The 26,856-nt window shown below is 28.7% G+C and overlaps 5 protein-coding genes across 11 annotated transcripts; 2 read left to right on the top strand and 3 right to left on the bottom strand.

Moving 5' to 3' along the window:
- Positions 1–426: 426 nt before the first annotated feature.
- Positions 427–16,622, bottom strand: LOC114944848 (WD repeat, SAM and U-box domain-containing protein 1). 4 transcript variants are annotated; one of them, XM_029320910.2, is made up of 18 exons: positions 16,571–16,622; positions 8,309–8,442; positions 8,049–8,220; positions 7,601–7,746; positions 7,249–7,475; positions 6,915–7,153; positions 6,749–6,839; positions 6,405–6,514; positions 6,196–6,338; positions 5,936–6,128; positions 5,713–5,858; positions 5,194–5,417; positions 4,746–5,017; positions 4,569–4,659; positions 4,299–4,393; positions 4,059–4,220; positions 3,841–3,985; positions 427–3,725 (listed from the first exon to the last, which is right to left on the bottom strand). In XM_029320910.2, the coding sequence occupies exons 2-18, from the start codon at positions 8,413–8,415 to the stop codon at positions 3,565–3,567; spliced, it is 2,724 nt and encodes a 907-aa protein (XP_029176743.1). In that variant the 5' UTR covers positions 8,416–8,442; positions 16,571–16,622; the 3' UTR covers positions 427–3,564. The 4 variants fall into 4 exon arrangements, with proteins under 4 accessions (XP_029176743.1, XP_029176740.1, XP_029176744.1 ...); XM_029320907.2 differs by lacking the exon at positions 16,571–16,622 and adding an exon at positions 10,423–10,544; XM_029320911.2 differs by lacking the exon at positions 16,571–16,622 and adding an exon at positions 10,423–10,544 and having other exon boundaries at positions 5,194–5,405.
- LOC114944850 (GATA zinc finger domain-containing protein 1) lies at positions 9,044–13,136 on the top strand. Of its 2 annotated transcripts, XM_029320914.2 has the most exons (5): positions 9,044–9,101; positions 10,449–10,697; positions 11,817–12,189; positions 12,405–12,607; positions 12,713–13,136. In XM_029320914.2, the coding sequence occupies exons 3-5, from the start codon at positions 11,914–11,916 to the stop codon at positions 12,924–12,926; spliced, it is 693 nt and encodes a 230-aa protein (XP_029176747.1). In that variant the 5' UTR covers positions 9,044–9,101; positions 10,449–10,697; positions 11,817–11,913; the 3' UTR covers positions 12,927–13,136. The 2 variants fall into 2 exon arrangements, with proteins under 2 accessions (XP_029176747.1, XP_029176746.1); XM_029320913.2 differs by lacking the exons at positions 9,044–9,101; positions 10,449–10,697 and having other exon boundaries at positions 11,695–12,189.
- Positions 11,816–15,876, bottom strand: or (AP-3 complex subunit sigma-2 or). Of its 2 annotated transcripts, XR_014924067.1 has the most exons (5): positions 15,331–15,876; positions 14,682–15,065; positions 13,422–13,771; positions 12,703–12,852; positions 11,816–12,085 (listed from the first exon to the last, which is right to left on the bottom strand). XR_014924067.1 is itself a non-coding variant. In XM_029320915.2 (3 exons), exons 1-3 carry the CDS (start codon positions 15,397–15,399, stop codon positions 13,649–13,651), a joined length of 576 nt encoding a protein of 191 aa, XP_029176748.1. In that variant the 5' UTR covers positions 15,400–15,876; the 3' UTR covers positions 13,141–13,648. The 2 variants fall into 2 exon arrangements, 1 of the variants encoding a protein (XP_029176748.1); XM_029320915.2 differs by lacking the exons at positions 11,816–12,085; positions 12,703–12,852 and having other exon boundaries at positions 13,141–13,771.
- LOC114944849 (beta-1,3-galactosyltransferase 1) lies at positions 16,380–22,176 on the top strand. Of its 2 annotated transcripts, none has more exons than XM_029320912.2 (5): positions 16,380–16,699; positions 17,558–17,795; positions 17,935–18,200; positions 18,285–18,556; positions 18,663–22,176. In XM_029320912.2, the coding sequence occupies exons 2-5, from the start codon at positions 17,558–17,560 to the stop codon at positions 19,084–19,086; spliced, it is 1,200 nt and encodes a 399-aa protein (XP_029176745.1). In that variant the 5' UTR covers positions 16,380–16,699; the 3' UTR covers positions 19,087–22,176. The 2 variants fall into 2 exon arrangements, with proteins under 2 accessions (XP_029176745.1, XP_085336000.1); XM_085479874.1 differs by lacking the exon at positions 16,380–16,699 and adding an exon at positions 16,715–17,124.
- A 1,064-nt stretch (positions 22,177–23,240) lies between these two features.
- Positions 23,241–26,817, bottom strand: LOC114944811 (uncharacterized). The gene is made up of 4 exons (XM_029320857.2): positions 26,742–26,817; positions 25,997–26,106; positions 25,035–25,279; positions 23,241–24,834 (listed from the first exon to the last, which is right to left on the bottom strand). The coding sequence occupies exons 3-4, from the start codon at positions 25,087–25,089 to the stop codon at positions 23,411–23,413; spliced, it is 1,479 nt and encodes a 492-aa protein (XP_029176690.2). The 5' UTR covers positions 25,090–25,279; positions 25,997–26,106; positions 26,742–26,817; the 3' UTR covers positions 23,241–23,410.
- Positions 26,818–26,856: the final 39 nt, after the last annotated feature.

The raw sequence follows: 26,856 nt of genomic DNA, 5'->3' as shown, positions 1-26,856 counted from the left end.
AGATATGTATAAAGTCGATAATCGCATCTCTCGAAGTTTATTGTTGTCACTTTTCTGCGATGCTAATTGGCTGTCTCGATTCGCGTTATATTCATAGTATTGAGTATTCATAGTATGACAGTTGTTCAAAATAATATTAAATCAAAGTACATAAAATCAATTAATAGCGCGCGCTTGTGTTATCTAGTACACGGTAAAACTTGAAAAAAAATATGCACATACACTTATTATGTCACTCGATATCGCATGTTTATTAGTTAAATTCGGATGTAATTAATAGTATATGTGTAATTGTAATCAATTATATTTCCGTACGTAAGTATACACACATATAATACTGTAATTAATTATGATTTCACTAAGAACTGCGAAGGAATAACAGGAATAATAAAAATATAATGGTCAATTATGCAGTTGGCGGATCTCTCTATCATAGAAAACTACTTGTCTTTATTATTATTAATATTATTATCGACTTTATTATTTTGTATATAGCTATACAGAAAGTCATGCTTATAACTGTAAAATCGCTTAACACGCTCAAGCTCAAGCTCGATTACATCGGACTTTCTTCGAAAGATAATGCGATTTTTTAAACGTGTCATACTCATCGATTGCGTTTTTACAAAACCATCGAAACCATCGTCATTCCTATACTACGCCGCAAGTTTCAAACGATTTCTCAATTATATCACAGAAATACTGACTTTAAATTCGAGTGATAATTTAAAGACATACAATTATAAAACAGTGTTCTTAATGGGTGATCGAAAATTTTGTAAAAATCACGTACAAACCTGTGTGTATATACTAATTATATAGAAACAATCGACGGTTTTAAAAGAAAATTACTACGATAATAATCTATCAAAAACAAAAACTAAATTGACGATATTTATACTCGTCTGATCGTATATGTATATACGATATCTTCTCGCATCTGTTTTACAATTTTATATACAATTATTTTTTTGTTTATTTTTAACGCTTAAGATTAATGTAAGAATTAATTATCGTATGATCATAAAATATTTATATAATTATACGTTTGTATTGCCTATCTAGAAAGCGTATAATAAAATCTACAGCATTTATAATTAATAATAATAAACAATTTTGTATATCGATAACTATATATTGATATAACACAATTAATATGTCAAAAGAATATTTTCTTTGTTAAATATTTAAAAAATGCAACAAATAAATATAATATTAATAACTAATATGCATGTATTAATATTTGCGAATAAAAATAACATACTATTATCACACACAAATCATATACAGGATGTCCGATAATGACTGTATAACACGATGTTCGTATATACAGAGTGTCCCATCAAAAGTGGTCACCCCCTTTTATCTTTGAAACTAAAGAGATATACCATAAAAGAGATAGACCATAAAAATAATTATATATGAAATTATATGGCTCAAACTGAACTGTTTTGTGGTTGCTTACAAAAACTATGTTTGAGCCATTTAATTTCATATATAATTTTTATGGTCTATCTCTTAGTTTCAAAGATAAAAGGAGGTGGCCACTTTTGATGGGACACCCTGTATATGTAGCTATTATATATCATATATTTATAATTATATAATAACGCTGCTCTCAACGCTTCATCATGCGGTATTATCGGACATTATCATACATATATATTAACATATTTTTTATGAATTTTATTTAAAGTATTCTATTTAAATATTTACTTCAGAAAGTAGATATTCGATAAAATGCAATAATGCCGTAGATTAAAGAAATTGCGATATTTTTCAATATCTCGTCGTTAATTATATTAGGCACAGATATTTCTATATTATTAATTGTTCACTCTAAAACGCGTTTTTATAACGTTTAAATTTTCCATTAATTATTAATTGAAAACTTGGTTTTCTTTCAGCCGTTTTTCATTTATTTAAATCTCAATATTATAATTGTAATATAAGGATTTGCAACTTTGCACTGTAATTGAAATAAGATTCACCCAGCTAACCATTTCTGCGGAGGCAAATGTAAGCAACAACTTTTGTTTTGTAAAATGGCCGCAGATAAGAAACATATTTTGTCATTACAAACACTGTGAGCATAAATTCAGTGAATATTTCCCAACATCTGTTAGCAGACTATATTGACAAAGTGGCAATGAGTAGCAAGCAGATCTGTCGAAAGTGTTGACAACAGATTGATGCCAAAAATGCAGCAGATCCTTCAGATTTAGGATTTTTCTTCGATTTGCTAAGCATTTGGCGCAAATCTGTCCTCAATTTACGATTGACAAATCTGTTCCCAGTCTGTTGCCAATCTGTCGTCGCACTGTTAGTAACAGATCTGCTCTGGCGTTGCACCCAACTTGATGTTAGGATATACTTTCAACTTTTGATTGCAATTGAAGCGCACTCGAGGACACAGTAGGCCCTGGATTTGCAGCCATATTTGGTCGTATTTATTGTTTCCCGTTTGTTAACAATTTCCAAGCAAATGGTTAGCTGGGTATTTACCATCTAAAAAAATTAAAGAAATTGAGGAAATTATTTTCTTCAACATTAAATATAATGCTACATTTTTTTAGTGCAAAGTTATAACCCTGTCAATGCAATCTTAGATTCGAAATTAGCTCTATTTAATATTGATACCGAAAATTCTTTACACAAATCTCTTTGTTTCGTGTCACAGAATCGAAGTTATAAAAAGTCTAAAATATAGAAGAGATATATAAGTAAAAGAGAGAGTGTGACGAAACACATATATGTCGCATTCGCAAGATGTGCGCAATTCAATTTCAAGATTTGTAAATCCTGTTTCATGCCTAGAACTAATAATATATAAAATCCATGTATTCTCGCGATATGTCTATCTACATATAACGTGTATATGTACGTTCGCTTATTCTGTAATATCCGATATTTAGACCAGCGCTTCTCTTCACTATTCATAATCTCGAAGATTGTCCATAAATTTTCGTAAACTTGTACTTGCTGCTTTGCATCAGGTATCTGGATCGTTACATGTATAGTACACGCGCTCGTATATCGAATATTTGGAAATCTTTCAACAATATTCATTTGTAGATATTGCTTAACGATATCAAAGATCGAAATCATTTAATATATAGCGGTTTTTTATATATACCGCTTCTAGGCAAAGTTATAACAATATTTGTTACTTATTAGCATACAAAATGTATTCTTTAAGCATTTTTATATCTCCAATAATTTAATAATTTCAAAACACCTCGAATTTAAATTTACTTTACATTTCGCAAATTCAATATCTCCAGAATAAAATTTAGGAATTATAATTTTTTTTAGTTCTCAAATATCCTGCGGCGGTAATTATATGAAATCACCACAAAGTCTTTTATATTTTTATGTAATTGGTCCGCGGTGCCGATCAAACGTTCGAATTCTTTTCGATTCTTGTAAGAAGAGCAAATATTATTGCGTTAAAACCGCCAAATATCTAATTTTCCACAGAATAAAATTACTTATCGTGTATAATAAATTGCCGACACGTGCGCGCGTATAATATTCTTTTGTTTTCTTTCATAAGTGCGATTACTATTGTGGTCCTTCGCCATGGAGTAAAGTGAGTATAGCATTTCTAAGAGCGAAGTTCGAAGTAAAGGAAGTGTCGTGCAACGATTCATTCGTCATTGGACTGGTGTATTTTCCGCACAAGAACCATTCGTTTATAGCTGCTCTTTCATAAGTAAATCCATCTAAAAATTTAATGGTCAATTAGATTTATTATAAAATAAATAAGAATGTATGTAACATGTAAATATTCTAAAATACTTTTCTAATAAAGACGTGACTTGTATATAATATTTTTACCTGAACACTGTACAGGTTCTTTCATTATCTCATGCGTTATAGGACATAGGAATTCATGAGGAATCTCAGACTCGTCTATATTCTCTGTAATATTGCAATCTTCACGCTTCAGCCAATATAATTGCTTCTTCAGTGTCTCGATCGCCTTCGAATATAATTTAAATATAATTAGTTCATAATAAAATTAGTTAAAGATTATTATAAAATATTGTATGTACCTCTTCGTCGTCTTCGATTTGCAATCGGGATATCAGTTCGTTCTCCGATATGGACAATAAATGTCGTCCAGTTATTCCCAGAGAAAGCACTCTCCTAGAAAGTCTGGATAATTCAATATCATTTAACCATTTCAAAGTATCGTGTATCTTCCAATCTGCAACCTGAATGACCAGATATTATTTTATTAAATGTCATTGAATATTATGTGCGTATTTCTTATATTTTAAAACATTACTGACCCTCTTCTTCTTGTTCCTCAAACTGTCTATTAAATTACTTTGCGACACTAATTGCTGAGGCACCTTCCAAACTAAAACAGTTTTATCCAGCGCACCTAAGAAAAATATTTCTTATTACAATAAAATAATTTTATACAATTTTGATTATATGAGTCTTCTATATAAAAAATATGCATTCAAAAAAATTTATTTAAGTTGAAAATTGAGCAAAACCGAATAAATTCATAACTTAATCATTGATATACAATATGTAAAATATAATCTTAAGACCTGTGGCAAAGAGTGACGAATCCTCAGAAAATGCACAACATGTAACAAGACTGTCGTGAACCTCTAGGACGTATAAACAACTTCCGGAAAACTGAAAACATTAATTCTCGTGAATATCTCTCTCACGTTTCTTTTTTTTTTTTAATTAAAATTTATTAAATTATCTTGATTACTCACCACACTCCATATGCGAGCTGTTCTGTCCGTTGCGACGCTACCTAGAATTTCTCCCGCGATAGGCGAAAAACGAACACACATTACATTTCCACCATGTCCGGTTAAGGATTTCTTTTCCTTGTAACGCGTTTCGATATTGCTTGTGCCGATACTGTCCGAATCGGATAATGACTCGGTTGAGATAATTATGTGCCATAATTTAACCAACGAATCGTTACCACACGTTGCCAACAAATATATTTGCTGATTGACATTCATTTCTGTCTCTCTTGCTGCAAACAATTGATATTTGAATTTTTGCGTTAAATAATCGCTATTAAATAATGGCAACAAAATTATATTAATAAATTGATATATTATATATTAATCGGCATGCACTATAATTTTAATAGAATTGAAGCATAGTTTAGTAGGATAATAATTTTTAATATTTTTTTTCCGTACGCACTGTATATGGCGGAACCTGGAGTAGGGCTGAAATCGCATCCTTGGACACCTAGATCGTGACTTGCGTCGCAAACCATCAATGATTCGGAACCGTTCTTTTCATCCAAAGTATCGAAAAGACGCCAAGTACCCTCGTTGCATGCAGTGACCAAATAACGTGAATCATGTGTAAACGCGATGGCCGTTATCGCGTCGGCGTGACCCTCAAAAACACTATAATATTCCCTAACCATTATTGTTAATTATCTACATCTACAAATAACAATTTAATTTATCCCAAATCGTTATAAAAGATGCATCGAATTTTTTTTAAACAAACAATTATCGTAAGATTCCATTTGAACTTATTTTTGTTTAAAAAATCTTTGGCAATAAATATTATAATATAATATTATTTTATTATTATATATATTTATTTTATAATATTATTTTCGAAGATATTTCACATTTATCAAAATTTATTTTTTACGAATTAGTAATGTATTTATTTGTATTATTTTCTATTATTAACTATACATACTGTAATTGATCCATAGTCTCCACATCCCATAACATTGTTTTCTCGTCATCACCAGCAGTGGCAATTTTTGTACCATCTGGTGACCATCGACATACACGGATACCTGTGCCGGAATTGACAAACGAGGCTTTTGCTTGACTTCCGTTCTGTTAAGAAAAATTATCATAAATAAAGAGCTAGGCCACAATATTATATTATTCGCCATAAAATAATAATTATTTACTTCTGTATTCCAAACTACAGTCGTCCCATCGAGAGAACAAGAGGCGAGCATGGAACCACATGGACTAAATTCCACATAATTGACGCTGTAAGTGTGAGCGTCGAGTGGACTGAAAGGCTTTTCTTGTATTTTAATTATTTCTTCTCCGTCTTCCTCTTCAATTTCCACGCTCCATATACGCACCAGTTTATCGCTAAAAATAAAAAAAAAGATTATGTCATTGTCTTGTTACAATTTTACAATTAATTTCAAAGATTTACCCGGATGCTGAGGCTAGAAGATTATTTCCATAAAAGGCAACGCTGTTCACTGCTCCATTATGCTCCTCCAGTTTTTGAATCAGTCGTACTTCGTTAGCATATGTCTCAACGTTTTTCATCATATCCTGTTCATACATAGCATTCTAAAATATAGAATTTTATTAACGTTGCGTTATTTGTAAATTATTTATTATTTACGATCAACTCACTTTTTCAGGATCATTCACGAACCACTTCGTTCCAACGTTTCTTGAGAGTTCTGAATCAACAGTTAAATTCCCTGTCAAGTCCCAAACAATTACCGACTTATCATTAGAACCTGCAATTATATTAAGGATTAATTGCTTTGAACGGAATTATATATATATATTTTCTGGAAAATATAAAATAAATATATATATATATATATATATATATATATATATATATTTTATATTTTCCAGAAAGATTTATTCCACTTTTCCAGAAAGATTTATATATATATATATATATATATATATATATATATATATATATATAAATCTTTCTGGAAAAGTGAAAAAAATTATTATACCTGTCGCTAATAAGCTTCCGTCACGTGAAAAAGCGCAGCAAGCGATGTACCTGTTATGACCGGAGAGTATCGTCACTACTTTTCCTGAGCTCTATAAAAAAATTAATTATTAAAAAACTGTCAAATTTTCACAATTGATTTCTCTATTAAAAGACAAGTATCTTACTATTTCCCAAATTACTGCCGTTTTATCGAGGCTACAGCTAGCAATATACAATCCGTTGCTACTGAAACGGACACAAGTTAAGGCACTGCTGTGCTTTTCCATCACTCTGCAAAGCTGTACAATGGCTGTAGAGGGTTGGGCCTCGTATTTATTCTGACTTACTGTGATTTCCCATAATTTCACGTCGTGATCGTTGCCGCACGAGACCAGCTGATAAAGTTTAGTGTACGGCTCGTTACCTGTGCGATAACATAATTACATTACTTTATCAAATTTTATGTAATTATTTTTTTTTTAGATTTGTTCAAATAATATCTGTAGTATGCTTGCATACATGTGACTTCTTGAAAAGTGGAGAAGTCGCAACAAACCACTCCCATGTCGTGAGCATCGTCGATTGAGGCGAGTTCGGCGACATCCTCATTGCTAGACGTACAAGTGTCAATCAGCTCGGCAGTGGAAAATAGCTTTAGGACGCCCAATGTGCACGAGGTGATCAACCAGCTGGAATCTGGTGAAAAAGATACGCTCTGTACGGCGCCCTCGTGCTTTTGAAAGCATCTGTAAATCGATAATATATATATATATATATATATATATCATAATTGGAATGCAAATTTTAATTTTATAACAATTATTTTAAAAAATATGATTTTACGAAAAAAATGATTATAAAAAAATCTTGCCTGATTAAATTGCGATGAATCAGATCCCAAATACAGACTTGCCCATTATCACCGGCGGTCGCAAGTAATGTCGAATCCGGTGAAAATCTGCAAACTCTCACCGCTTCACCACCCATCTGCACCATAGTGTGTATCTTTGCTCCCGTCTTTGAGACCAAAATAGATTTATATCAATAGAAGAAATAATAATTGCGAAAATATAATTTACAATTTTTAACAGACTTTTTATGTCGACCTTACATTTCTTTTAATATTTTATTATTGCAATAAGAAGATTGCACTAAAATAACATATGCGCTATAGCGGCAACTTCTATACGTATGTATAAAAAAATTATTCGACTGTATATAACTTTAAAATTATATAAAAAAGCTTAATGACTACTATTATATAATTACTATTATAGTACGTTATTTATATTACATTTATATTACGTTTTTAAACCTACACGTAAGTTCCAAAGCAGTGTGGTACCATCTATGCTGGAAGTGGCTAACATAGTGGATTGAGGGCTGACTTTGACCGAGGTCACGCCGTATTTGTGCCCCATCAAGGGTGAGAAGTAAGCTTCCACATAGCCAGTACCAGGTTGCCATTCCCAAACTCGAACGCGTTTGTCTCTGTTATTGAAAAAGGTGAATATGAATCACAAGCATCTTGCATTAATAATTAATATGATATAGGTGCATCGATAATTAATATATTTACCCGGATCCCGTTATTAACACGCAATCACCAGCGAAGTCGACGCTATTTACATCGCTGGTGTAAACTGTGAGAGTCTGCAAGGCTTGCACGTCGCCTATGGCAGTCATGTTTTTTCAGATTAACGGGTTACTTAGCTGTAAAGATGTATACAATATTAATTAGCTGTGTGCGTCACTTGTCAAAGTCAAATCGATGTCATCCGCTTAATGAAAGTGCGCTTACTACATGATTGACGATGATCATTAATCTTTTAACGGAAAGAGATACCTACGTAGTTTAAATCACATTTCGTCTTTCTGTCTCTAAAGACTGATAAATGTTGAATTCATGTTAGAACAATTTATCGATTAAAAAATAAGGTCATATTCGAGAGACAAACTTTTCAAGATATGGAATAGCGGAATGTGATTGACAATCGCATTAAGTTGTCACAGTTTGATATTTTTACTATATATGCATCATAGATATTTCTTTAAAATCAATATATTTGCGTTAAATATATGTATATATGTATATTCTATCAGATTATATATGTGTATATATATATGTTCTATCTATAGATGTTACATAGCAATGTCGAAAGGGTAATGAAACATGAAGAGAAAAGCACCTTTAACCTTCGCTTTTCAATGCTCGCAAACGTGTATATACACGTATGTATATGTACATACTACATACACGTTTCTCAATAATACATACATTACAAATCGACTAACTGTTCTACAGGTGGGTATACGTAAGACATTGAATGTGAAGCTTCTGAAAGTCAGAGAGCCTTGGCATTGACCGTATCGTGAGTCTTAAAAATCATTTTATCGTCATCGATTTGCAAAGTATATATAGCATTAAAATAGATATTTCATATGATTTAAAAATCCATTGTCATTTCATTGTGAGATTAGAATTATTTCATTTTTAAGATAAAAACGAAAGAATCCTAGATGTAAATTTATATCGCGTTAATAATTTCGCTATAATTATCACTGTACAAATGATGTCGTGTTTTTTAAATACATACGATATGTTTTGAATAAAATGAAAAGTTTTTGCAATATAAAGGCAAGTGTTGGACTTACTTAGATAGTAACACATAATAGTAAAACATGAGTTTAACGCTGACGTGTTCTGCTACGTAAAACTTATTGATTGTATTTATCTGTTCTATCTCTCTATATATAATGTGCACAACAAATATCACATATTATTATATATATAGTAACGATCGATATAGCGAATAAAACAAAAAACTCGCTGATCGCCATATACAATTAATGATAAGATAAGCTACAAAGAAAGTACTTCAGATAAAATTGTAATGTCATGTGATAAATAAAAATATATTACTTGTGTATACATATAGTACCGATAATGTGTGATATTATCAATTTTGCACTGAAAAATATAATGCGATTATCGATGCATTACATTTATTTTTAAAAAACTAATAAATTATTACACATAATTATATATCATCCTATTACGCGTTATTACGCAATTTTGTGATATTATAATATTAAATGATACAAATACAGTATAAAGTAATGATATCTCGATTTACGTATTTCAATTTCAAAATATATAAAATTATATTAGCCATAAAATTTTATACGTAATAAAAATATGAATAGTGAAAAGTATGAAATAAGTGTTAGAAATCTACAGATATACATCATATTAAGTGTTAATAAATATTTGTTTAATTATAGAATTGATGTTTTATTTTTTGTGTTAGAAAACAGCGTGCATCGAAGAGTTGAATGACTCTAAAATTAATATGTGCCTAGTATTATAATTACTCTTCTAATATAAAAATAGCTATTTAACAATTGAGTCGTAACAATTTGCGTAGGAGATGTTGCGGTTTTTGATTTATATCTAATCAATAAATCTCTCATTAAATTATTAACCAACAGGACTTTAATCACGCGCAAAATAAATCGGTGCTCTCAAATATTATATATGTTTCTATTAAGTCATATACATTCGTAAAAAAAAAATTACATCAAACTATTTTTTTTCGTCTCTATATTAATACGATTTGCGTAGAATATTATAGGTTTATATAATTTTCTTGTTATGTTATTTTAAAATTATTATTCTTCTCGTACACTCACTCTCGTAACGAAGGCACATGTTCCAGATACTAGACGCTCTCTCGTCTCGGTGCTTCGTTGTTCCATCAACAAACACGAACGGGATGCATGATTTTCATGATTTTGGGCTACGCGTGGCGAAGCGATGTCACATATTATTTATCACGATCAACATAGTGTTCCTGCCGACGAGACACTTCGAACAGGATACCCCGGACAGGGCACCTGTCACAATGAAGTTAAACGCGCTAAACGCATGTCCACTGGCGTCCAGATCAATATTACGGAGGCGTAACGTGAGATATAAACTGTGTGCGGTGTTTACTGCAAAATACATACAATATTAATGTATATAGCTGTTTTTCTTTTCGTTGCGCGAGTGAATATTTTTATTTAATTATATATACCTGTACTTAATTGTATAATTTGTCTCACAAATATATAATATTTTTATTATCTCACAGTGTAAGATGTGCTAACTAACAGTTTGCTGTATTTTCGCAATATATACATATATATGCATATGTATGCAAATGTATATCTGTGTGTGTACATTTATTTTAAGACAATAGCGAAAATATTCAAATATTTATTACAATAATTGTATATAACATGCATGAGAACGCGTACAATTGGTATATATATTTAAGTTTTATTTTTTAATTATATTTTCTAATATATGAAATCCATTAAATAACAAATGTTAATTAAATTTTACAATAGTATATTGCAAAAATATAGCAAACTGTACATGCTTATAACACATTTTACTAGTATATATACACTTTTTCTGGTAAGATAATAAAAAAAAATTGAAAAATATAAATTTACAATATAAATTTTACTATAAATAATCTATTTTTTTACATATATTATTAATATGAATAAAATGCATTTCATAGTAATGGAAAATTATTATAAATTTTATTTATTGATTCTGTGTTTTATTCATATTGATTTATATTGTTTTAAATTTGCTATCTCAATGTCAAAATTCGTCGAAATTTATATATTACTGTTATATTTTGCGAAAAGAATATTTTCAAATTAATTTACTGATAATACAATTCATGTGCAATAATATATGTCCCATAAAAAATCATCAAACTGAAGAGAAAATATATATTTTGGCAAAAAATAAAAGCTAAAAATAAAAGAGGAAAACTGAAGTAATTTATGGGTATAAATTCGCAACTAAATTCGATATTATTAAGATTACATGAATTAAAGAAGATTACACAATTTTCTTTTACTTCTTTCGAATCGTATTCTAATATCATAAATTTAATTGCGAGTTTCGAATTCCGCGGTATATCTCAATAATGACAGCTACTTACAATCAGCTGATTGTTCTGTCAAACGCATAACGCATGCGCAAACTGCCCGGTAGTAAAAGCACATGAATGTGTAAACAGAAAATGACAATCAAGATCGGAGGATAATTCGCAGAAGGAACGCTGCCGTTGTTTATGGATTGTTAATCCGATAGTAGATTGAACAATCTTGTATCCGATGCCGCTTGGTAGCAAGCCAGAATGCACAAAATGCGGGACTCGCGAGACTCCATTGTGGCATTCGACCGATGCTGGAAACTTGTGCAACGCTTGCTTGGAGGACGAACGGAATTCCGAAGCGAATTCATCCTCTAAAGCAGACGAGGAGGATAAAAGTGGCTCGCTTAAACCTAGAAGAAGCACGAGAATCACTAGATATTGCAATACAAAAGCGACAGGGCCGCATAAAATTATACCTAAGGGCAAGGGTCGCAGGAACTTGTTTAAGAAAACGGTGTGTGAAAATTCTTGCACATATATTACATCTTCAATTTATTAAGACCTAATATGTTTAGTAACGAGTGTATAAAAGAGATTGTTTTTTCTGTTATTGAATAAAGATTTAAAGAAATGTCTCAGAACTGATATTTATAGTTTGTTATAGAAATTGTGAATTATATAATTATCGAATATGAATGTATTATAATTTATGAATGTTTATGTTTACAGCCAATCAAGGCCCCCACTGCTACTGCAACTCCAGTCACTAGCAACTTTGTATTTTATAAAGGTACATATTTTCAAGTTGGAGATATAGTTTCTATGCAAGATGTAGATGGTGGTATTTATTATGCTCAAATTCGTGGTTTATTGACGGATCAGTATTGTGAAAAGAGTGCTGCTGTTACCTGGTTATTACCCACTACAGCAAGGTATATTTTATTCTATTAATTTTATACTTAACTTATTTGTATATTGTGAATATATATTTAGTAATAATAATTTATTAATTAATTTAATAATATACCATATTTTAGTCCACCACCAGAAGAAGGTTTTACTCCCGAAACGTATATAATTGGACCAGAGGAAGATTTACCACGCAAATTAGGGTGTATGGAATTTGTTATGCATGCTCCATCGGATTATTTTAAGTTAAAGAATACACCTTATCCACCTGCACTTACAGAAAAAGGAATCGGTTACATATGGACAACTCTTAGAAACGAATTAGCTATATCTAAAAAGTAATAATTGTTTTAGAATATAATAATAGATTTAACTGCATAAAAAATATCATTTATACTATATGCAAACTATTTTCAACTATTTTCAATGATTTTTAGAATGTTATTTAGAATATTTTTTAGTCAAAAAAGCTATTCTAGCAGAGTGAGTGTGTAAATAACGTTGCAAAGTTTCTATTAGTACAACAGAAATATACATAGAAAATAATACACATTGCTAGTTTGTTTATTAAATATATTTTCTTACAATATAACACATTAATGTTTTTCATATTTCTGGTGAATAACTGTGGACGTGCTTCTTTCTAATGGAACGCGGGGCTAGATTACTTTGGGCAATCAAAGTTACCCAATTCATAGTCAAATTCATAGACTTGATATTGTTTTAATATACTTTCTAACATACATATATAAAAATCTAAAGAACATTCTTATTTAATTTTCTTTTAATGTAAAAACTTTCGAGTCTTTAATTTATATTCTTTTCCAAAATACTTGCCAGCAAAACTTGTAATCCAAAATAGTAGCAATCAAATAATGATTCATCCGTGGCCCTTAACTCTGATATCGTTGAGATGGGATATATGCAGATGCAGCAGGCAACATTGGTGCATTCTCGTTTGCTTGAAGAGAGGAGAAAAGTGCCCTCGGTGCGGTGGTAGTGTCGGTTACGTTCGGGATGGCAGAAGAAACCAGTCAGCTAGGTGCCAACGAAGTGACGGCTGGTCAGAATTTGAGATCTTTTATAGCTTGTGGCAAGTCAGGCAGCTTCATATCCTTTATTTGTTGCGGTATATTCATGTTCTTCACCGCCGAGACAGCACGCGCGGGCGCTGCTGTGATTCCCGCCTGCACACATCATACAGGATGGAAGAAATGTGGAGAACGGACAATTTTAGGAGGATTCGATAAACGTGACTAGGCTGAAATTTTTAGCGGGGAGCGAAGGCAAATGACAGCAGATGACATGACAATGACGAATATTTATTATTTTTATGGAGCATTGCGATGTATACATTATTTTAAGGCACTTGGAATGATTAATTAAAAACAAATTGCATCGCCATGCGTATTACGTAAACGCTCACGCTGCACAAAAGCTATAAAAATCTTAACGCTTTCAACAACAGTTTTAATTACAGAAAAACAAAAACAAAAAAAATAAATAAATTAAATATATACTATATGCGAGAGCGAGATTGTACAAAGTGGTTTGATTTGCTACTGCTGATTTTTACTTAAGGAGGGGGCCCCAGGAGGACAAATGGACGGGGTGAGCAAGACCGTCCAGATTTGTAAGTTCCCTAAAATTCATGTTACATCAATCAATTCTATCTATCATTACGTTAAGTTTGCTCTACAGATTGTACTGCATATGCATGCATAGCTAGAGCGCTTCAATAAATTACATTAGCATATTAATAATTTGAAGCTCAATGAAAGAAAACAAACACATATTTGCAAAATCAGCCATACTAAAACGCATATTACTAACATTCTATATAATGAGAGACAAGTATAAGTTTGGGCATAAAAAATTATAGAAGTTTATACATCATGAGCATGGGTCAATGTTCCTGAATCTGTGATCTATTATTTTTACTATACCTTTATTGTATCGTGATATTAAGATATATATATATATATATATATATATATATATATATATATATATATATAATCATGTATAAATTAAGGAGAAATTTTTAAGAGATCACAGTTGAGATATCAAAATTATAATAGCAAATTAGCAACTTACCTCTTGCTTTTCTAACTTGTTTTGATCTTCGATCCTTGTGAGAATTTCAGTCATATTGGTTTCAAGTACCATACCACCCATCACCAATTCGTTGAGTATGAAATGAACTTTGTCTACATGAAAAATAAGATCAAGTTCACACACATTTTCAAAACATTTGTCCAAAGTTTCGACAAAGACTTGTATCAAGTCTAAAATTCCAAGCTCCGATTCTGAACTATCAACACAGAACACGAAATAAAGCGTAGCATAGTGTCGATAGATCAACTTATAGTCGGATCCACCAATCAGGCTACCACCTTCCAAGAAATTACATACATTGTCGTCTCTCTTTGAAACAAGCTGAAATGTCTCTTTTATTATCTGCTGTTGCATATCCTCATTCTGAAGCAAAAAAATCTCATTGTAACAATGCATATGCAAGTGCATTTTTGATGCATTCTCATATTATAATTGTAATTTATTTGTGAATTATTTTAATATCTTGCATTAATATTTTAATTATAACATTACATGTTGCTTAATGTAATTTATTATTTTTAGAGCATAAAATCAGATATGAATTAAGTAATTTAATTTGTACAATACAGGTATAGTATTCATTAAATGAAGAGAAAAATGTGAGAGTACGTCAACATAATATACTTACGAAGTACTGATAAAACTTGGAAAGACGAGGTTTCCCATGATTGTTAAAAACTAAGATTGCCTTAATCATGTCTGTACCCGGAATTATTCGACCTTACGGTAATCCTAACTAACCTCAACACATATGGTCTTGATAATTAATTACACGAGAGGTTAGATTCTACGACATGCTTTTAATAAATGAATCCTTATTATTTCCTTTAGATATGTCAGGCGGATAAGACTTTTATAATTCTCTCCTATAATATTCTCAATTCTGACGAGGTTAGTTCGTCAGCTGTTAATGATGTAGCTGTTTTCTTTTTTATGCAAGTATACTTTTTTTTTAAGAGAATGTTTTTTACTCGAGAAAGTTATTTAACACATAGAATATCACTGTTATCGAGTATAGCATGGAAAAATTTTATCTTTCTTTACCAACACGTATACAAACATATAGAAGTCTTTCCTTTTCACTCTCCTGCGCTTAAAATGAGATAGATATATGTCCAGGAGCGTAAATGTAAAATCGAAAATATGCAACTATATGCAATAATAAAATGACACAAATCTTATTTTTATAGGATTTTTGTACATAGTTAATTAGATGAATTATACAATATTATATAGCTAGTACGATGAGTAAAAAGAAAAAAAATAGAATCTGATGAGAGTTAAACTTTATTCTCATTGATTGAGATTTTTCACCATAAATAAAATTCCTACGAATTCTTCACATATCTGATACTATTATTTCAAAAATATAGTAATAAATATATATACTATAAATTATATATATACATATATCTTATCAGAGATTATATATATATATATATATATATATATATATATATATATATATATATATATATACACATATATATTTCTAACGATGATGACAAGTGATCTTATCACATTTTTATTATTGTGATATATATATAAATGATAACATATATCACAATAATAAAAATGTGATAAGATCACTTGTCATCATCGTTAGAAATTGAGTTTGTCGAAGTTATATAGCGATAAAACGAAGAGATGGATCTTTTTTTTAGTTTGGGTGGTTTCAAAAAAAAGTAGAGTCGCAGGGAGACAAAACACGCAAGCGCGCATTTGGTTTCCTCGGCATGTGACAGCTTCGAGATGGATAAAGAAAGAGAGAGAGAGAGAGAGAGAGAGAGAGAGAGAGAGAGAGAGCGAATGAGAAGAGAGAGAGCGAGATGACATCTGATTAAATAGGATTTTTTTCTTCTCCTTACCGCATGTACATACGTGTACACTTTCCGCAGTACGTGATGTTTCGGTGAACCGAGTTTTCGTTCTACGAGGACGAGGTAAATGGAGAAACGTCAAATGCGGCGTGATCACGCAGTCATCGCGGCCGAAAGGTGAGAACGTACACGATATATATATTTCGTTTATACGCGTTATTCGCGCGTGAATTATGTTAATCCTGTAGGAAATTACCGCACACTGCACAAGAAACTCGCGAATCTTCGAACTTTCGCACCAGACGCGATTACATTCGATTGCACTGTGCAACTGTGCTTTAAACTTGGAGCACACGTATATTTTTAACATCGCGCCCGAGAGATACACTCGAAATTCATATAACTATTATTAGATCATGTTTACCTGATTGATTGTACTTCTTGGGCGTCAAGGTTGAATTTTATTATTCCTAAGTGCATAGTAAGATGTGGTAAAAAGGCCATGTGGAAAATGACAGGCAATGCCATTAACTTCTCAAATAAATCTATGAACATAAATAATAATGTGAATGTTAACAATAGATAAAGATGTTTATTACAAGGCAAGTATATAAAAGCGACTTTTATTCCCTGATTATATATATATATATATATATATATATATATATATATAAAATCAGGAAATATATGTATAATAAATACATAGATTGTTTCAAATATGATTTATCTTTGTTTGTTTACATTTGTTATAAATGTATCGTTGATAAGATCAATTGTAAAGAACTATAAATCAATGTCATTTAGATTAATACAAAAAGTATAACTTGTAAATAATCTTTGTTACAACAGTTAAATCAATTAGATGACGTCACATTGTAGTAAAATGTTGAATCTTATACACAGAAAAATTTCATATAATTATTTACTAAAAAATTGTTTCATATTTTCTAATATTTAATTTGCACATTATTAACAATACATTTTTACTTTTATACTCATTAATACAATAATTATCTATTTTTTATCTTTATATAGATGGACAGATTGCGACTACTGCCCATAGATTTACCTCCAATTATTGTCAACAGTAATGGCAGCACTAAAGGCAAGGCATCTTTTGTTCGACGATTGGCAATAGGATTTGTAATTCTGGCCATATTGGGTCTTTTATATGTGCCAGCCTATCATTCTGCTCAGAGTCCATTTTTAGGCTTAAGTGAGACTCAATCTCCTGCAGAATCTCTTGGCAGTTCGCACTTGATATCATCTATGGGTATGTATTCATTCCTTATCCTTATTTAGAATAATACAATGCCTCTAAAGAAAAATTGGATATGAAAATATTTAATTTTAATATAAATATACAAAAATATTTAATTTTTCACATAATAATATAGAAAATTAATTTTTAGCACAATTACCTGGGTGGTCATATAATACATCAAGAAATCTCTGTGCTTACATTCATCCAGAGAATACCACGTCAATTCTCAATCCTACGAGCATTTGTTCACTACAACCATACTTGTTAATAATTATATGCTCAGCAGTTGCAAATCAGGAGGCCCGTGCCGCTATTAGGAACACCTGGGCTAATAAATATTACTTAGATAATTTGTACAATTCTACAGTCAAAATAGCATTTTTATTAGGACAAAGTGACAATGATACACTTAATGTACGTATTCGCCTTGCAGTTTTATGTCTGCATATGCATTTCTAACTTTACAGAAGGTTCTTTAATTCTTTATTTTTCTCGTAGAATTTGATTATTGAGGAAAATTCTCAGTACAATGATATTGTACAAGAACGTTTTCTTGATACATATAATAATCTGACATTGAAATCAGTTATGATGTTAAAATGGGTGACATCAAATTGCGATAAAGTTAAATACCTCATGAAAACAGATGACGACATGTTCGTGAATATTCCATTGCTGCTGCAAACACTGCACTTGAGAACACAGCCAGAGACTCTCCTAGGTTCTCTCATTTGTAATGCTAGACCGATATTGGATCCTAAAAACAAGTGGTAAGTATTCTTCTTTATTTGTTTTATCATTTAATTTTATTTTATCAAGAGATATGTAGCATATGTAAGAATAATGTAAAATGACAATATAATTTTAATTATGCAGGTATACACCAAAGTACATGTATTCTGAGAAAACATATCCAAATTATTTGTCAGGCACAGGATATGTTATGAGCATGAATGTGGCATCGAAATTATATCAAGCAGCATTAATAACACCATTGCTACACTTGGAGGACGTTTATATTACGGGTTTATGCGCGAGGCGTGCAAAGATTCGACCTGTCAATCATCCTGGATTCAGTTATGTACCTCGCAAGATAGATCCCTGTGTACTCAGGAACGCCATAACCACGCACAAGGTTAACGCGTCTAATATGTATGTGATTTGGGTGAAAGTAAACGACACGAATGTTTCTTGCAGCAATCGTACTCGTAATGATAGAAGAACGGTCACTCTGAGCAGAAGTGGCAGAAATGCCGGCTATTATGTCTTTAAAAGAAAGACTATAAATAAATGCGTTTAGATATGTTTTTCAAAGCATTGATATGTTTCACGCGGATTATATATATTATATATATATTGTATTATATATATATAATATATATATATATATATATATTGTTATATAATATTATATAATATTATACATGTTATACATATATAAAATTAATTTTTTATCAAGTTTTTATTAGGCATAAATGAAATTGTGTCTAATAAATGCATGTGATTTGAAAGCGATGAATTTCTCGTTCTAAAAGTTTAAAGTTTCTATCGAATTTCTCAAAATTAATTGTTTTTTATGAACATTTTTGGTATCGAAATATTATTTCTTGTTTTTTATATCAATTTACGCCATTTATCGAAGAAAATTTAATCCTAACTAAATAATTTGGATTATAAAAGAACAAAATTATCAATGAATTTTCACACATCTTTGATTCTATAAGACTATGTCCAGTTTTCATTGTTAGTTTATGATAGCCTTTATATAAAAATTATACAAATGAGACTGCAGCTAATTTGCACCAATTTAATTGATTATATCGATTAGCGATTCACTGTCTCTTGGTAGATTTTACGCATAATATAAATGGAGACAGATTTTGATTAATTTATTTATTTAACATTAATATTGATGCAATTGGCACTATGCATTTTTAGAGAGAAGCGATTGTGACAGGCGTTCGTGTGTTTTCTATGATATTTTTCTATTTAAACCAAAGTAGTATTTAAGGATACGCTCTGTCAATTAGATCGTTTACATAATTTATATTGTCTTTTCCGCTTCCTCTTTTATTGTAAGACACATGACAATTTAAGACAATGAGATTTCTGGCACGCAATGTTCGAATAACGAATGTTACTGTATTATGGACAATTCGTTCGAACGTTAGACGATTGTCGATTGACATTTCCTATAATAATATTTAAATAATATATTTATCTATATGTAGTATAGGAAGAAATTTCTTTGTGAGACATATGATTTCGTTGCAATAATCATATATGTCGAACAAGAATTGACAGTTAAATAATTAGTGACTGAAGTACACAGGAAAGAGCACAAGCAACTCTTCCCTATCCTAATAATACAAATCTGTGTAATATTATTGCTTCCACGTACTTATGTGAAGTTATTTAGAAAAGTAATAGCATTGATATTATTAATCCATTTATATTTCAGAATTTTCTAATAATCTTATGTTTCCTGTGCATATATAACATATAAAAATTATGCACAAGAAAACTGCTTCCTTCATTTAGTGTAATAAGATGTACATATTATTTTACATCTAAATAACAAAACAATATGTTAATGATTTAAAGTCTAAGTAAAGAAAAATTTCGTGATTGATATTAGTAAATTTGATCCAATGAATTATTAATTAGATTGTATCTCTGTCTAAATATTGACAACTTACTAAAAAAGTTACTTTATAATACATAAATGCGCTATATTGGTTGTATTTTAACTCACTTTTTATCACAGACAATTGAAATAATGTGATCATATTTTTAAGATTAAGATATTATGTTATTTTTTGCGGCTTAAAATATGAGCAATTTTACAAAGCTTAACATTATATTTATATTGCATCGTTATTGGACATATTAAGAACTTATTAAGAGTGAATGTTCAAAAAAGCATTTTTGCTTTATAATAAAAATATTTTTTTTTCATATGCTATTATAAAAAAATCCAAAATTCAAAAAAGTCTCCGGTTATAGTACATATATATATATAAATTTAATGCATAATATAAATGGATATATATATATATATATATATATCGTGAAGTATATACAAATACAGATGTAAGTGTATATTGCGAATATATTGTCGAGAAAAACTAATTTTTGTCTATAAAACATATCTATTCAACTTCAGTATTCGAATTGATTTCGTATTTTATATATTAGAATATATTTTGCTTCGTTGAAATTATTTATATATTTAATTAAAAAATTTTTTAAATATTTTTTATATATAAAACTATTAAAAATTTTCTATATATAAAACATAATTTTAAATTATTTATATATATATATATATATATATACATATATAAACTATTGTTTTTTATATATAATCATTTTTTTCAAATAAATTTTATATTTATGTTATAAAAAACACAATAGATTTATGTACTCTTACTTTCTGTAATTAGTGAATTTTGGATTCTTTTTTTTTCTTCTTCCAAATGGAAGTTATGTAAATCTCATTGTTTCCAATAATATTGTGGAAGATTATAAGATAACGCGGTAAAGTTTAACTAATTTTTGAACAGATATATCATAAATACTACAAAGCAGTATTATTTGTAATGTATGATAAAATTAGTTTATTATTAAAGCTATTAAGAGAACTTGATATGAGCCTAATACATAATAGAATTTGCTCTGAATTTTGTTAAGAATTTGTTATAATTTCTTATTAATATATATAATCTGGAATTTGTAATATATTCCGCGTATATCACTTTATATCATATCACGATAATTAAAAAATTTGAGTAGTAAAAAATTTGTGTGAATTGTACTATAATTGTGCTTCAAAATTAATACATTCCATGATCCATGACGATGAGATATTTATATAACTTAGAATAAAGATAATAAAAATTATATATATGGAATACCTTCTAGTGGCCTTAGAAACTTTATTTTATAATAAATAGATTTGGCATTGAATTTTTTTTATCATTAAAATATCTTCGCTAGGCCATCGTAATATTGGGTGCTATATGATATCTGAACGAGTGTTGCTGTGTAATAATATACATTTATAAGAATACAAGTGTAATATGATGATACATCATGTTGCAAGTTCCGTCAATCCTTACACATCGAATCAACTAAAAAAAAAAAAAAAAAATTTCTTCCTATTTAAAATATATATACATTTTTACTTATATGAAATATATAATTCAGATGATATATTATTTTATATCACGCTGTAGTATTAGTATGCTGTTTATATATTATTGCAAAAGCGTTTTAAATAAGAACAATGATCTGTACATTTGTCTAAACATACAACAGAAATTGCGCATAAAACAAATATATAAATATTGTTCTGTGTTGCATTTCAAAAATAAAGAGAAAAAACTAAGATGCAATTATTTATTAAAAATACAAATATATATTTTACATATACATAATAAACTACAACATGCTACATTATTGTTTTGTTAGAAACTTTGCTTAGACAGAAATTTAAAAAATATAAAATTAATAAGTTTTATACTAATTTTATTCATAACTAGAAATCGCTATCCATGTTTGCGAAAAGTATAATCATGAAAATGTATAATATCTACTAATCGAAACGAATTATTTTTATATAATTTATCTTGATTTGTGTATGTAATAAAATTAATGCTGACTTCAAGACACTTCAAATCTTTTTTCGATTGATATTAATTTTCTTCTTTGAAGTAAACAAATCATGATTTTGTAAAAGTAAAGTATAACTACTACTATTTACAAAGTATAAATTTACAAATATATGATAATTATAAAATATTATTTATATGCAGGCGATAATATTCATTTATGAAATGTATTTATAAAATATTGTCTATTATTAGTGAGAAGTATATATAGGTTTTTATTTTTTAAAATTAATTTAATTTATAATTATCTTTTCTAAATTATCTTATATGTACATATTCAAGAATGTACATACAACATAATAATAATGTATTTTAGAGCAGATAATTTAATATCAAGTTTATATGAAAATTTTATTACATATATTATTAGTATTCCTTATAGTATTATTTTTTGATGTAATAATATATGTAATAAAAAATAAAAATATCTGAAATATTAATTAATATAATTAATTTCTATTGAATATATTTATTATTTACCTATTATTTATTTCTTATTAAATTAATTTTAAAGTTCATAATAAAACAGATATGTATATAACATCTAGCATTTTTATACTTAAAAAGACTGAGCACACACAAAGTGTACAATAATAAAAAGTAATAAACAACAAATTGAATTTTTGTTAAAATACAAATTATATGAATAACAAATGATGAAATAATGATTAAATATTAATATTAGCATTTTTCAAGAGGTTTGTGTGTTATGTGTGAAAATTTTATTACATATATTATTAGTATTCCTTACAGTATTAAAAATTAAAAATATTATTCGCTGTTTCAAAATTACTTTCATATATTCATTATTATGATTTATATTTTATTGTACAAAGGCAGAAATGTATATGAAAAGTAATTGATTTGCATTATCCAGATTCATATGTGATAATGCAAATCTATCTCATTTCAATAATTAATAATCTCAATACACTATTTTAGATTTCCTTTTTACACAGGTGTAAGATGGGTTTGAGTGGGTTTCTTTTTTAATCCATTTGCACTTAACGCTTCTGTAAGATCAAATGCTGTTAATTTTTTTATCACACTGTTTAAGTCATCTGTACAATTTTTTTTTTTATTATAATAATTATCTATTTGTTTTTTGACACGTTTTTGCTCATGTTTATTTTTTTTTATTTTCTTGTTAAATGATTTGTGTAGTATATTTTCTGCAGAGTTCAAGTATTTTTTTAATAATAACAAGTCTTCCTCTTTGCTAGTTCTACAATACTTCCATGTTGTAGCTTTTTCCTCGATTTCTTCCTTGACGTGCATATTTCTTCTGTCTTCATCTATTGGAAGTGTTATTATCGTTTCATAAATATCTTTATTAGTTTTATTCTTTGAACTATTTGAATATGAGATAACTGGATTTATATTTAATTTTTTTGACTTTATAAAATATGGATTCTTTATTTTAGTCTTCAGCTCATTTGGTATGTCATAATCTGATGCTGTTTCATGTGTCACATATGGAATATTTTCCTCAAATCTTTTCTTTTGCCTATTTTTCTTTTTTCTTTTGCTACACTTTCCAGATTTTACATTTAATTGTGACTTGCAATCTTTTTCTTCTTTAAATCTTGTTAATTTTTTGTTATGTGGAGAGATATACTTTGAATCTGTATAATTTTTCTTCAGACTGCAAATACTAAATTGCTGTGTCAATTGATTTAATCTTCGTCTATCATTTTTTCTCTTTTTCTTGGATTTAAAAATCAAATTTTCATATTGGGATATGTTTTGACCAGTAATTATTTCCTGATTATTGTCTGGATCCTCACTCTCCTCTGTATCTAATTCTATTTTTGTTTCCCTATGAATCATAATATTTTCTTTAACTAGACTTTCATCTGATTGAGATTGACTGTTAGTTATAACATCCACAAATAATTTAGGTTTCTGTTGCTCAAATGTCTCGATACATTTTGAGTAACCCAAAGATGTGATAGCATGTGTTGCCATTGTTCTAGTATCATGTATTTTATCTAGTTTGTTAGTCGTTGGACTATATACAGAATTTTTTGCAGTCTTCTTTTCTTCTTTTTCCATAGAGATATCTTGTACAGATATCAAATGACCATTGTGAAGAGTAGAACTTTTCAGAAAGTTTCCATATTTCAATTGTTTCATTTTGCTTTTGTTAGAAGAAACAATATTCCAGTCGTCACTCATATTCAAATCGTTAATTGTAGATAAACAAACTTTGTTGTTACACACATCGACCTTGATATTTTTGACAGCTTTATCATACAATGTTTCCCACCACTGCTCCGAATTGGTTTCATTAAATCCTATTCCTGCTTTATCGAATTTTAACGTTGGTTTTAAGGCTTCCGTAAGACCGTTTTCATTTTTACCGAGTCCTTTCCCTATATTATGAAAAAAAAAAATATTAATTCTTTGCTCTGGCCATTGTAAGATGACAATAGATATTTTGTTATCATCGATATTTATTGCAATATAAACAAAAACAAAAGATAAAAAAGAGAACAAAATTTATATCAAAAACACATGTAACAAACAAGTATATGTCGTTTTATTTGAATAAAAAAATCATGTGACATCCTACCTTCTGTCCAACCGTACTTCAGCAGTTGTGTTTGCGCAAAATTTCCATAAGCCATTTATGTTCTTGTACAATTTCCTTTCTATATTTTTCAAATTGCACGTTTACACACAATTTGCCACGTTTTTTTAATGCATGCCAGTATTATACAGCTGTGCTTCAAGATCATGAACCATTTACCACAAAAGATGTAAGAAATAGAAAGAAAACGTTTGTCGAATTTTGTGCCTATGTCATATGTCCTGAAACTAGTTATCTGATTGGTTATCAAATGGACCAATTGTAAAAATTTTAAAATATAGATAATAATAATATAAATTTAGATAATAAATTTCATAATATAGATATCTGTGATAAATAAAAATAATACAAATGTCTGTGATAAATATTAATAGCAGAAAATGTTTGCAACTTTTTTGAAAATTTAAATTAAAAAAAAATATAAAATAAGATATTAAGATTATGTAATAAGAGAGAAATTTAAAAAAAATTTTTTTAATTTTTAATCTAAAAATTCTTTCTGTTCTTCTTTCTCTCCTTTCATCTTGTAAATATACAAAGATATTTGTTGCCAGATTATATCATAATGCATATCAATTTTTATTTTATTACACAGCAATCAATTAAGATCTTTTATTTATTAAAGAGGTAGATGTGATAATTTTTTTATCTAGAATAGTTTAATATATCTGATCTTATTTGTATGTATTATTATATTAAAAAAATAATTTTTATTAATTATTTTATTATTATTATTATAATTATATTTTTCCAAAGTAACAATATAAATATAGAAATTATACATATTGTAATAAACAAGTGATTTAAATCTGTCAATAAATTGCTAATGTGTTAAATTTATCACTAAATGCAGCAATTACTTCTTTTTTAATGTACAGATTAAGCAATGTTGGATTTTATTTGCATGTGGATAAAGAATTTATTTTATACTCAACAAGACTCACCCATTTAGAAGCTGTTGTTCACTGTTGAAAGGAGGCAATCTTTCAGATTGCTAGAGTTAAAACAATGTCATAAGCTCAATCATAGGTATTCTTCATGATATGAGTCCGATCTATTTCAGAACCAGATTAAATAGAATGTTTTTAACACTTTTATAATGACAAAAGCTTTACATATAAATAATATATATAAATATATATAATAATTATTCTCTATATAAAATACTATAATTTCTTATGTAATAAAAAAAATTTCTCTTTATATCTACACATAGATCAGCAAATATGCAATTGTAAATATATGTGAAAATGATTGTTATCTAATTACAATATTTCATTTATGAAGAAGTTATAATAGAAAATTGCATTGTTGCCTTTTGTTGAATTGACATATGTGTGACACACTATAGTTTATTTGGAGACAAAGTGCAATTATAAACATAATGTTCTTTGTTAAAGATGTAAGAATAACTGTAGCAATAATTGTAGAATTAATGTTTGTTTCACGATATAAGAGTCTGCTTAATTATATGTTTTATATACCTATATTTGTGTGTGTGAATGTATATAAAATATAATTAAATAATTGAATTTTTTAAATATTTTTGTTATTTAGAGAATGACTATTTAAAAAAAATTGTATTATGTTAAAAATGATTATAAAATACTCTAAAATAAAAAAATTTATAATAATTATAATATTGTAATTATTGTATCTACTTAAAATTATATTTATCAATACACCAACCTTCTTTTAGCTTTGCTAGAAAGCAAATGAGTGAAAAACCATTCCAGTTTAGTTTATATAGAGGAATGTCATTACTGGATAAGACTCGATGCATTATTGACATTGGTGTCATCTT

This window comes from Nylanderia fulva, unplaced genomic scaffold (genome assembly GCF_048542155.1).
Source record: "Nylanderia fulva isolate GAGA-0341 unplaced genomic scaffold, ASM4854215v1 Scaffold13, whole genome shotgun sequence".
Lineage (NCBI taxonomy): Eukaryota > Metazoa > Arthropoda > Insecta > Hymenoptera > Formicidae > Nylanderia > Nylanderia fulva.
The sequence above is the reverse complement of the archived record's forward strand: the minus strand, read 5'-3'. Positions and strand labels throughout refer to the sequence as shown.